Source organism: Trachinotus anak, unplaced genomic scaffold (assembly GCF_046630095.1).
Source record: "Trachinotus anak isolate AG129_WGS33_773 ecotype Australia unplaced genomic scaffold, CSIRO_AGI_Tana_v1 ptg000016l, whole genome shotgun sequence".
Classification (NCBI taxonomy): domain Eukaryota; kingdom Metazoa; phylum Chordata; class Actinopteri; order Carangiformes; family Carangidae; genus Trachinotus; species Trachinotus anak.
In genome coordinates, this window is record NW_027273867.1 from 10977034 (window position 1) to 10990333 (window position 13300).

The 13300-nt window shown below is 42.4% G+C and overlaps 1 protein-coding gene across 3 annotated transcripts in view; it reads left to right on the forward strand.

Moving 5' to 3' along the window:
- Nucleotides 1-13300, forward strand: part of kcnh8 (potassium voltage-gated channel, subfamily H (eag-related), member 8) — a 45696-nt gene continuing 32396 nt past the window's right edge. The window contains exons 1-3 of one of the 3 annotated variants that reach the window (XM_071500873.1): nt 1-118; nt 9494-9727; nt 12549-12680. In XM_071500873.1, the coding sequence (XP_071356974.1) occupies nt 9598-9727; nt 12549-12680 (262 nt within the window). In that variant the 5' untranslated portion in view covers nt 1-118; nt 9494-9597. Of the gene's footprint in view, nt 119-339; nt 533-9493; nt 9728-10307; nt 11242-12548; nt 12681-13300 lie in introns of those variants that run through there. The other 2 variants (XM_071500872.1, XM_071500874.1) reach the window with 2 other exon arrangements.

The following is a 13300-nucleotide window of genomic DNA, read 5'->3' on the forward strand; positions in this document are numbered from 1 at the left end:
CTCCAACTTGTGCGATTTAGCGTACTCACCCTTTTTACACAAGCCCACCCTCTCAGAAAGTTAGTAAGAGTGTGAAAGAGCACAGAGACAAATACAACGAGGCTGTTAACGCCGACAGGTGAGTGCATCAGTTTCTCTGCCTCTGAGTCGCATTCAGCCACTTGTTAGCAACCAGTCTTTTTCTAAGACATGTAAAGCTTTAAAAAAAATAAGGAGTGGGTATTTACTGGTGTGTTTTACGTCGTAGAATAAAACGTGATATATATCCTTAGCTTGTGTTAACCACAGGTCCTTGTTTCAGGCATCCCATCAACTTTGGGATGAGGGAACCGGAAGTGCAAAAATGCCAACTTATTTCCGGTTGTCAGGTCTCATTCGTGCAGCTCTCAAGCAGCAGGCAGTTTGGTGGTAAAGTTGTTAGGGGGCCGTGTAAAGTCTCCCAGTGAGTGCTGGTGGCCCCCATCCTGCACCTTTCTTCTAGATCGCTATTTTCCAGCTCTCAGCGCACACTGACTCCACCTCCACTAGGCAGGTAATTACTGTCACAGCCACTGACATACAGACTTGGAACAGCTGTGTGTTGAGTCAGTACAGGGCGGCAGTGGTACCGTTTAAGTGTGTGTGTGTGTGTGAGAGAGAGAGAGAGAGAGAGAGAGAGTAACAGAGAGAGGAAGGGAGAGAGAGTCTGTAAAGAGAGATGAAGACATAAGAGAAAGTGAGCAAGAAGAAAAGGGAAAGTGTGGAGCATTCTCTGCACTTTGCCGGATTGTGTCCCATAACTTTATGTGTGAATGTGTGTGTAAGTGTGAAGCTCTGTCTGTGTGTGTTCAGCTGTGTCTGTCTTTGAACATAAGGGTAGTAAAAGCAGAAGTTCCCTCTCCACTGTAACTGCAGTAGCCTACATCTAATTAAGCTGTTAAAAAGCGGCTGTGGGATCCCAGGTCGTGAGTACCACTTGCTGCCAGGTGAATGTTTAAAAACTCATCGCAGTATCGCACAGAAGCTATCACTATCAGATTCTGCTGTCCAGAGACGACTCAGAATATGTTGCTGCTTGTCCCAATCGCTCAGTCTCATGAGCGACCTAATGACCTGCAGTAAGAGCTCGGGAGCTAATTACTGTTTTTGAAAGACCGCAGGCCACAAGCGTGCGCATAAATGTTTCAATAAGGTTTATTCAAATTGAGATAACCTGGATTATTTGTTGGGAAGACATCAGCAACTGTTTAATTTCCCTAAATAGATGCTTGATAAATTGTTATCTTACAATATGATTATGCCAACCTGTGAAAAGGCAGGGCTGATGTTGTCCTCAGCCAGAGGAAGACTGTGAAAGAAGTAATGAGTGCAGTTATGAGACTGTGAGGGAGTAATCAATCATCATTGACTGTAGTGCTGCAGGGTGCAGAGGGGCTCTCACTTACTGGCGGTGGATTGGCACTGCTGTTCCCATTTTCTCCAAAGCCCACTTAATATGGAGACGGTTTTATTTTAGGGTAAAAATAAACAGAAAGGATGGTGCTGTGTCCTAGTGAACAGTGTATAATATAGGGGGCCTTTTTTCCCCCCATGAAATCATACTGATGTACTGCCATAGCGCCCACTAATACAAGAAATCAGCACAATGAAATTGATTCATGTATCTTTGTGAAGTAGGTGGCGCTAAAGGTTTGTTAATATAGTGACTATTTTCAGGGCTGCAAGCTATGGCTGGCAAGCTTTAATCAGTGACATGTCAAGTATAGTAAGATACATAACCAAGCTAACTGGCTCGCTGCCATCTAGCTACCTGTTGATAAGATAGCTAACTCACCAGCTAGTTGTTGTACCGTTAACATTTGTTCTATTAATTCTAATTTTTCTATCATTAAAGTCTGTGTGATTCTTTGCCATTTGGTGTTGGTGCAACAAGCTGTAAACACAACATTCACACATTTTCTGCTTTTAAGTTGTTAAAGTGAACATGTTAGCAAACAGCTGCCTATTTACACAGCAAGCAGAGGCGAATAACATTTGCATTCGTTTGAAGTGTCTTGAAGTGACCTGACGAATCTAAGTGCAAGATTCACTGTCTCTCTAGCTCTTTGAGTTTCCACCAACTCTTAAGAAAAATATCTGGCGCTGTAAATGCTTCACCAGCTAGCCGCTTTTCTGTGTGCTGTTTGCCTCTCGGCAGGTAGCGTACATGGGGTTTATCAGAGTTGGTTTTTTTGCTGAAAATAGCTGCGTGCAGCTTCACTGCATATACTTTGTAAGAACAATTATGTGCCCCAAGACAACATGTTTTAACTTGTATTAATCAGACATAGGCTGTTTCCTGCAGCATCATCAGTTGCATGTCCTGTTAAATGCAACAAGATCCTGAGCGTCTGCCTTACTCATTCATTGTAAATCATCATGGCTCAAGGCATCAACTAAGTGTGGAAAATGTTAAATCAGTTTTGAATTAATAGCGACCTAGCAGTATCCACTGGCTTTAACAAGGCTTTGACAAAGTGTGCAGTTAAGAGGGCACAGCCACTATCATCAGTACAGACTCAGCAGGCAAACACTGTCCTCACGCTAAGGTCACTAGACTTGATTATTACTGTCTACTTAAAAAGGGCAAACACCTCGTCTGTTCCACCAAACTTCTAGGGACGTCTGCATGAGAGCTTTCCTCGTCACCGTGGCTGTTCTGCCTTGTTAACTCACCTAATGAGTGAGATTCCTCTCCTAATCACCGTCTCTAATGGACTGTCCAAAACGATCGACAAACGGGGTTTCACCAACGGAAGTCTGGGCCAAGTCGGCCATTTTTAGACTCAATTAATTTTTCAAATTAGAGCATTGGGCTTTGTTTGAAAGAGAGAGGGTATGACAGAAATTTTGAGGAAGCAGAGTTGGAGGCAGACAATTGGAGGGTGAAAGAGATATTGACCATGAGAGATAGAGAAAGAAAAGCAGAGAGGTGGGCTGGGAAATTAGAGGAATGTAATGACTGGTGTAATGTTTCAGTTGGTGAGAGCCTGGGGGAGGGCTGTATGATAAAGAGCACAGAAGTGATTAAGGCTGTGGATTTTCTAATGATTTTCTGTCTCCAGTTATACAGTGTGAGGGGATTACCACTGTTGGCTTGGCTGCATGAGTGCGAGCATGCACATATTGTGTGTGTGTGTGTGTGTGTGTGCATGTTTATTGATGTGTGTATGCTCTGACTTGATATTGATTAACACAACTTGCACTTAGTACATGAATTCATGTGACGAATCTCATAATCCCATGTGTTGACGAGATTCAGAATCTATTTCTAAGAAGAACTGTACAGTTGTAACCTTGGTTGCCATGGTGTGTGTCATTGGTAACTATGGCAACTCTAGAGGAACTTTATTGTGGCTACTTTATTGAGGCTGCTCTGTAGCAAGAGGCCTGTGTGAATTTTGGCAAAAAACAAGGTGAGGAGGTCTTTCCATCCATCTCTCCAGTCTCCTACCAATTTTTTACAACACTACATCTCCATCTTTCATCATTCCACCTCTCACAGCTCCATCTCACTTACTTTCAACTTTTCACATCACCTTTTTGCCCTCCGTCCCTTTCCCACCCTCATCTGTCTGCCTCGGTGTATTTCTCAGCCTCCCCTTCTCTTCCCCTTACCTGTCCACATCCCCCTCATCTTTCACTTTCTCTCCTGCCTCGTCATCCATCTTTTTCTCTGCCTGCTGTGTCTCTGTTAGTTTCCGCTTCTCTCGTTTTCTCCCTCTTTCTCGCTGCGTGCCTCCGTTGCTTCCTCATGCTTGCTCACCCATCATAGGAGTTGGGCCTGAAATAGCTCTGGGGTTGCTCTGCGTGGGGGCACGGGGCTGTCGAGGAGCTGGTGAGGGGCGCTTAGTTTGTTTAAAACCAGAAATCTGGGACAAGGCGGTGTGTAGACAACATTAACACAAACACACACTCCGCTTCCCCAACGCCATTTGCTTAGGAGAGTGTACTGAAAGGATGCATCCTCAGAAATTTTGACCTGGTGATGGAAGAGGGAAATGTACGGAAGGACCAAACTTTTTACAATTCAACCTGTTTGGAGGAATGTCTAAACCAAATTTAATGACAGTCCATCCAGTAGTTACTGATGTGTTTCACTGCCAGGGGAAAAGTTTAGGGATCACCATTGTCATCTGGGGACTGTGAATGTCTGTACCTAAATTTCATGGCAATACATCACTAGCTGCTGAGATATTTCAGTCTGAACCAAAGTCCAACCAGCCACACTGCTAGATTGGCTAGCAGTTTTTTTAATCTAAAACTAGATTAAGGTTAAAAAAACTGGTTATAAAAGAAAGCAGTGTTTCCTGTTTGTAGAGGATAGCATGCCATGTGTGATGCTATAACCAGTTCAGCTCAGGAGGTAGAGTAGAGCGTCCACAAGGTTGATGGTTTGATTCCCCGCTCCTCCAGTCTGCATGTATAAGTGTACTTGGGCAAGATACTGAACCAAAACTTGCCCCTGATGTACAATTAGTGTATGAGTGAATGTGTGATCAAGATGCGTGTGTGTGAATGTGTCTTGTACTGCAAAGCACTTCGAATGGTCGACAACACTAGAAAACTGCCATGTAAGTGCGGCCCATTTATCATTTACTGTAACAATTTTACTTCCACCTTTGCTTAAAACACTATTTGTGTGATCACAAGCGGTAGTTTGTCAGGAAAATGCTGTTTGAGAAGAGGAAACAACTTTATTACGCTGATGGCATGATGACACTCACAAGTATCTTTTATTAATAGCTCACACATGCTTGACAAATCATTCATTCACCAACAATTACAAGGCACTCCACTTGACTTCTATTGCATAAGAAGGCGCCGTAACCATCTCTCTTCTTCCGTCTTGCTCTCTTTCTTCTCTCCCTGCCCTCTTTTCTCTTTTGCCCTCCCCCTCTCTTTCTTTGTCTCAGTCTTTCCTCCCCTCTCTCCTCTATGTGTCCCTGTGGGGTTTCTCCAGCAGCTGTCATGCAGTAGCGTGAGCATGAAGGGAGATGATCTATGGGCTTCTACATCGAAGCAATTAGCCAAAAGAAATTCAGAATGGAGTGCGAGATACAGAAGAGAAATGGGAGGTGATGAAGAGGTTGAGAGTGGAAGAGTTGAAAGTAAAGGAACAAAAGAAAGACAAAGGGGAGGTGGGGAGGAGGGAAAAGAGAGAGATGAAATCTAAAAAGGAGATGAGGAGATGATTCCTTTAGCAGAGGAAAGATAGTAACAGAAGACAGATGATGTTCTTGTACAGGTGAGGGAGAAAAGGTGAATGTGTGCAAAGAGTGAAGGAAATTAATGAATTGGGGAAAAGAGGGATGGTCAGGCAGAATTCCAAGGGCAGAGAGGAAGATGAAGAGTAATTAGGCGGAAATCCAAAACGGTAGGAGGGACATAAAGAACAGCTGGGAGGAAACAAAGGAGGGAGCGAAGGTCAGTAGGGATAGAGCTAAGGGCAGTGGGAGAGATTGAGGGAAAAGGGAGATATTAAGAGAGAGAGGGAACAAAGGTAGGAAAATTAGAGGGTGGAGGGAGGCAAGAACAGGAGCGTGATGCTGGTGCTTTTGCAACAGAGGGAGGGAAGGAGCCAGGAAAAGTAGGACAGTAGGAGGGAGGTAAAGATGGAAAGGAATGGGAAAATGAGGAAATTTGGTGGAAAGGGCAAAGCAAAAAAAAACAAAAAAAAAAACAGGATAAAGGTTACGTAAATGGTCATCATGTTCTGTGTCAGCCTAAAATGAGTGTCAACCACTGACAGTAGTAGTAGCCAAGACTGCATGTGAAAAATGAATATACACAGTTCCAGTCAAAAGTTACTATTCACTTGAATGAGAATATGTGTCCAAACGTTTGACTGGTACTGTATCCTAACAAACACAGGGTGCCCCCCCCCCCCCCCTTAGATTATGAAAAAAGTGACAAAGACCAACAACAACAACAATTACAGCTCATAAAATTTTTCTGTGCTGAAATCTTTCATGTGAAATAACCAAAATTGGGTTCATACAGGGCCTAATCACTTGTAGTAAGATGCTGAGTGAGAAAATAGCTTTTCAGGGCCTTTAATGTGGCCAATGGTCACACTGGCCATTCTCAAAATATTTGTTTTTCTTGGTTACTTTGGATACTTGGATGCCACCTGTGCATAATTCTGAAAAAAAAAAAAACAGACTCCCACTATCTTGTTGTCCGTCTTTAATTTCTTAAAATTTGGTTTCAACACATGGGACCATGTTGGTGTGTAAAAACTTTCATGAACGAGGGATAGGTTAAACTGTTACACAATAATCTGCAGTATGGAAACATATCTATACAGCGAGTGCAGTGTGTCTTATTATGAGGACAGTGTCTTTTGCTTGAGTGTCCATTTGTGCAGCTTGCATACATCGTCCAGCGACATGCAACCAATAGACATCATATCTGCCAATTCTATTAAATCCACTCTCAGACGTAATATAGTGAGTGTTGCATGGTAAAGATAAGTTTTCTGTCAGCACCGTCCTCTCGTGCTCTGGGAGCTGCCACAAGACAAGCTGTAGACCTTTGCTTCGGGTCCCTGAGAAGCCAGCAGTCCTGTCACTCTCTCTCTCTTTTTTACTTACCACTGAGCCTGAGGGGTCTCACATCTGACAGCCGGTCCCAACGCTCAGACCCGCTCTGTCCATCTGTCTGGGCCACCAAGTCAGAGCATGACTGCTGACAAGAGATGTTCTCTGGGTGTTTTTCTCCTGCATGAGTGGGTATCACTGTCACTGCGCTTTATTTATCCATGTTGACCATCAGCTCATTGTATCTTGTCCATCATCTCAGTTGGTAATAGTAAGACCGTGCTAACCAGGTTCATTGCTGAGACAAACTTCTTTTGAAGATTCAGATTAAGATCAGGTTTCAGGATTTTATCCCCAAATAAAGGTGGATAATATGGATAAACTGTTTACAAGGCTTGTTTACAACATGTGTTTTTTTTCTCTATGTAGGGGTATTACTGTCCAGCATGTACAGCATGTAATAACCTATAGAATTAATATTCAAAAAGTAAAAAAATTTATAATAAACTGAATTTACCTTTTTTTTTAGGATAAAGTCTGGTGTTTATCTATATATTTTTTTTCCACATCTCAGCAAATACAACCCCAGAATTGTTCTATATTTACTATTACATAATCTTAGGGTTCCCTCCATATTCTTGAAAGAGACAAGAATCACAGTTTTTTAGCGAGTGCCAGCAGAAGCAGTTGCTGATTGGTGAATGGGTTTATATAGCGGTGCATGTTGCTCATTCCTCTTGACGGATGAATACAGGGGTTTTGTTCTGCGCTGTTGTATTCCCAGTTCAAATCGGAGGTGGTTTCCCTCAACAAAGCTTGACGTGCAACATAAAACAATTAAACATTGGGGTTGGTGGAAAAAGGAATTATCGATGCAGAAAATAGATTTTTGTAATGAAATGTAATTGAAACAAGTCACTTTGCAGGATGTCTCGAACAGTGATTATAAACACGCTCGACGTCACTATGTGTGTATGAGTGTGTGGCTTAACGTGTGTGTGTGTGTGTATTATTTACTGTTATAGGAATGTATGGGTATGATTTGTTAAAGCTACATTTACATGTATATGTGTGTATGAGGTTTGAGATTTGCATTTTATTATGCAACTTGGAGGCTAGTTTGAACAGGTTTGACTGCTTATCAAATTACAGCCACACTCACACACACACATTTTAGAATCTGCCAAACCGCCCTAGTCCATTGTCTCGTATAATAGGCATTGCACTGTAAACATTAGCTGTCTATCAGCAAAGCTCAGCATCATTCTGCACCACGTTGGCACTGTGGGTGTTTGTTTGTGTGGATGGGTGTTGTGTTTGTGTGCCATAATAGATGGATTCAGGTATAAACAGCTGGTCCACTTCAACTGGGTATTTAGAGCTCGGCACAAATAGGCTAATTAATTGTGATAGACTTCAGCACTAATGCGATTCTGTTTTCACTGTCATCACTCGAGCACAATCCCCACCGATCCCCCACTCTTGCTTCTTCTCTCACTGTTTCCTTTACTAAAATCTCCCCTTGACAAATAACCTCTCTTTACTGCAGCTCTCACTGAAAGGATTATGAATTCAGGGTCAGTTTCTCGACACTAGGGAATGAGTTTCAGGAGTAGCTCTTCAGTGTGCAGATAAATCAGTCATTTATTGAGGTAAACGACCTTCATATCGCAGCCCACACAGGCCTTCATCTACCTGAGGTGAGGATCCCATCAGTCTTTGTATCTGTGTGGTAAACGTTACATTTTGGCTTGTGTGCAGCAATTCAGTTAAACACCCAGAGTGGCACTCCTTGACCAGTTGAATTTGTTTCCATTTTTAATACCTGAAGTTTCAAGAGTGGGAGCTGAGAGGTTATAGTGGGGGTCTCACAACCAGAGTGTTGGTGATACAACATCCTAGATGAGCTGGTTAAATTTCAGCTGACTGTATTAATAAAGTCCAGTGTCTACATTGCTTTAAAAAATCTTTAAAGCTGCTCTTAATGATATTTATGATTACAATGGATGGATGTGTTATGTGAAGGGTGTCTCTAATACTGACCAAACCAAAGAGAATTAACACCTGTCTCTGCTCTTCCCCTCAGTTTTATAGAGCATTATAGCATATTTCAGGTCACTGTGTTTGGTTTTACAGCCCAAAAATTTACAGTTTGCTTCGCCCTAACTTCTCTCATTAGATTCAGCCATAGCAGACAGATGGTTTCTGCAAAAAGCACAGATAAACCCACTGTATGCTACCAGCTCAGCAGGAACAAAGACACAAAGACAGGAAAGTTTAGTGACAAGCTAGTGAACATGGTGGAGCATTAAGCAGCGAAAGATTGAGACATTTTTCCTCAGGAGCTGGTAGAGACCAAAAACAGAGCAGCTTGTTACACAGCTCCCAAGTGGCCATAACAAAAATATCAATCATTGCATGTTTCACTCAAGTTTACAAACTCAACCTCTCTTGATAATGTTTATATATATTACCAGTGTTAATTAATGATATTTATATTTTATTATTTGAGGTGCTGGTTGTGAAGGGATTGGTTTTGGAAACTCCAGGGATCCGTGAAGGAGCAAAATAATGAGTGGTTTATAACTATAGTTTGGTCTGTGGGAAGCTTTACCGTTTTTTTTCCTTTCAGCCTAGGGTCAGAAAAACACACTGGATGTTATTTTTCATGTCACTACATTCAGTGTGAAGATATGTTAAACAGCCTTTTTTAACAGCGCATTTCCTATTTTGTGATAGGAGCTGGGAATTGAACTAAGGTAGGCCAAACTCACTGCTCATTATTTCTTCAAATTAAATTGAGAAACATCAAAAAGACATCAATTAGTCTAAGTCTGGAGAATATTACAACTCCACCACAGCTCCAACCCCCTCACAACCTTAGCTCCTCATCCCTCTGCTCAACTCGCCTCTCCCTGCTCTTTCTCCTGCAGACAGCAACTTCATCCTGGCCAATGCTCAGGTGTCGAAGGGCTTCCCCATCGTCTACTGCTCTGATGGCTTCTGCGAGCTCACAGGATATTCCCGGGCCGAGGTCATGCAGAAGAGCTGTGCCTGTAAATTCCTTTACGGGCCTGAGACCAGCGAAAGCATCATCCTTAGCATCGACGACGCCTTGGAGGAACGCAAGGAGTTTAAGGATGAGATCATGTTCTACAAAAAGACAGGTGGGCCTTGGAGAGTGATTGGGAACGGGCAGATTTTAGTTTTGTTGCCGGTTGGGTGGTTGTCATCTTTGTCTCTTCATTTATCATTTAGTTTTGCTGCTCTTTTTGTGCTCATGCCTGGTCATGTTACCATAAAACAAGAACTCTGTGCCCCCCTCTAACATTTACCAATTAAGTGCTGGAACCAAGGCAAGCAGACGAGCACAGAAAGCCATTAGAGAGGGCACAGACAGAGTGATTACCATGTGGCACTTTTCCTGTATATTTCCATAAATGGATGGCAATTCTCTGCAGCTATTTCTAAAGAAGCTTCATTTAAATTGGCATAGATGGAACCATGGATAGATGAAGTGATGACTGGAGGAATGGATGGATAACTTTTTTTTCTTTTTTTTATTGGTCCATTCTCATTAAAAGGTGATTAAACCAAGAAATCCATCACAGAAGTCTCAGTTATTACTTAACACTGAGACACATTAAACTTTCGTAGCTGTCAGCTGGTGACTCTCTAACCCTGTCTCCTTCAAATACACTGAGCCTGATCGCTGGCTGTGGTGTGGTGTGGTTTGGTGTGTGCCTCACTGATTAGCCAGCTGGCCAGTGAGCAAAATGGAGTCAAAAATAATGAGCACATCCAGGCATCAGTGGATACTTGCTGGCTGTGATGTGGGATGGTGCCATGTGCCCTGGCATGTATTTATTACAGGGTTTCTTACTTTCATGCCTCTTGTTTTTGTTGTTTCTTGCAGTAGCTTAAGTTGTCTGCATCTACAAAAAAAATTATAATATATATATTTTTATTTTAATTATTTGTGGTAATGTGTGTTTGGTGTGGGTTTCTCACGAAACAGTTACATCAGTTCATGCATAAACTGTCCAGACTACCCATTTGTAGAGGTTTGGATTAAACATCTATTCTTGAGCTTGGAAACAAAACACTCTCACTGCAAGCTCCATTTAGTTGTGGTTCTGGAGCTTTTGATTGCAGTACATAATGAAGTTTGTCAGTTGTCATAAAAATATAGACATTTAAGTTTCCATTTTTCTGATCTTTTTTTTAAGTTGTTTTTTTTTTTTTTTGGCCATGATATGCCTTTATTATCTGATAGGACAAGTGTAGAGAGACAGGAAATGGGACAGGGACAAGGGGACACATGCTCAGAGCATTTGAGCCCTAGTAGCAACCACTGGGCTATCAGGTCCCCGTGTTTCTGATCATTTTAAAGTCTTCTCATCCAAAGCCAGCTGAGACAATGAGAGTAATGTTGATACCTGATTTTTGAAGGGTTTTTTTCCCTAACTATTTGTGATGTACGCTGACGTATCTGACATAATTTTCAGCTGACGTCGAGAGCGGTGGCTAGCAACAGTTAGCATTTTTCACATTGATCAAAGGAACACGTCGATTTACGAGTTGCCATTTCACAGTTGTGCAGCTGTGTTTATCTCATTCACTCTTGTCATCATTAGTTTTGTCACTATATTGCTGCTTCCTAGCTTCGTGAACAAGATGGGTAAGAAGGTTCTCATTCTTGATCCCACATAATACTCTGATTGTTCAATTGCTTCTCTAAAACCTGTGTGATAGGATTTAAAGCTCCAGAGCAGCCGTTAAATGCACCTTGTGGTGATATTGTTGTGACAACAATTGTAAGGATTGTTTATGATGCTCTTCATTTCTATACTCTTTTTCTTCGACTGATTCACAAAGCAGATTTAGCAGGCAGCCCAGTGAAGTTTGCACAGACACAGCTTTGCTAATACCACCACAGATGTGACTGTGTACGCCACTCTGTCTCTCGCTTGGTTGTCTTTTCTGTTATACTCCCCCCTTTCTCCTCTTCCCTTCTGTTCTCGTTTGCTGTCCCTTTAGGTACCTTTCACCTCCCTCCTGTCTTTCTCACAGCAATGCCATTTTATTTCCTCCCTCCTCTTTTACCATTTCTGCCCGTCTCCCGTGCTTATCTCGCTCCTCCTTTCCCTGCCTCAGCCTTTTTTTGTGTTGTCTTATTCCTCTCTTTGCGTCTGTCACAGCAGAGTCCTGAAAGTTAAGCGTAGCTGATTGACTCGGTTTGCCCTCCGCCTGTCTGCCTGAGAGAAGGGAAAGCTGCATGTTCGCAATCAGGGACGCTCTTTCTCTCACTGTGTGTGCTTGATAGTGCCGCCTTGTCTCGCGCGCACGCGCATATTCGCACGCACACAGACACACACTCACGCACAACCAGACAAAAACACTGTAATTGAGTCATCACCAGGCAAGGAAGATGTGGTGCGTGGGAGTGATGGGAGGGAACTCCGTGGGAAATCCCTCTTAATCAGCAATTCATTTGTACTCACTGAATAGACAAGAATGAGGGAGATTAAATTTTGAGGTTCCCCAATGTACAAAATTATAGTATACTTGGGCATTTTTTAAGCCAACACATAATCCTGTTTCTCCTATTACATGTTTTTGATAAACCCAATTTGAACAGAAGCACACTAACTCTGGTGCAGAAACTCACATGCTCACAGATGCTGACCTGCAGTTCCTCTGAAAAGCAATCTATTTAGCAGGAGATGGGGCCTCAGAGATGGGTTCATCTCTTGCTGTGCTTGGGAAAAAGGAGACTTGGTCTGTTTAAAGGCTCTGCTTCTCCTGAGGGACTTCCAGCTGTAGATAGGCTCACTAATAAGTCTGGGGTTCTGTCAGTCTGTTGCTCTATGCGCACTTATACACACTGGTATACACACACACACGCACACACACTTTGTGAATCCATTCTGACTATAATCAAAGATGGTGTTTAATAGTGTTAATAAGAGTGTCTTTCCCTTCTAGCGGTGCTGTTCTGGTGCCTGCTGGACATTGTGCCAATTAAGAACGAGAAGGGAGACGTGGTGCTCTTTCTGGCTTCGTTTAAAGACATCACCGACACTAAGGCTAAGGCCATCCAAGAGGACAAGAAGGAAGGTCAGTGTGTGTATGTGTGGGTGTTGGGGATGCCACTGAAATTCCACCATTCTCAAGGCCAAATTCGATACCATGCTGCACACACACCCCTCTATGTAGTGTGTGTGCAAGCAGTAGCTTAAATCAAATCAAAATCAAATCAAAGTACTTTAATGATCCCAAACTGGGAAATTGTCGAACTAATATGGTGACAGACCTACAGTGTTTAAAAAGTCAGGGTTATAATTTGACAGACTGAACAGTAATGACAGTTATGAGCACCCAGCTCATGTTATGTCAGCCTAAACAAGATGTTAGCCTTTGAGAACATTGCCTGTGGAGCATTGGATGCCAGATGTTAAAACTCGCAAACAATAACAGTAACATTTCAGGACACAAACATCTTGACAACATGTTTTTAATATAAAGTAACTCACAGAATTCAGTGCACAGATACAGATCCGTGTCTTTGAAGAGCTCAGATAAGTTTGTGGTGTTTCCTCCTTTCATTTGAAATGCTCTGTGGCACTGTTTGCATACTAGCTTTTGGTTGTCTACAACTTCTCCCTGATAGAACGCGTTAAGGGTCAATTAGTCCGGTGTTGTAAATGTTTACCATTCATTTAGCATGTGGATTTTTC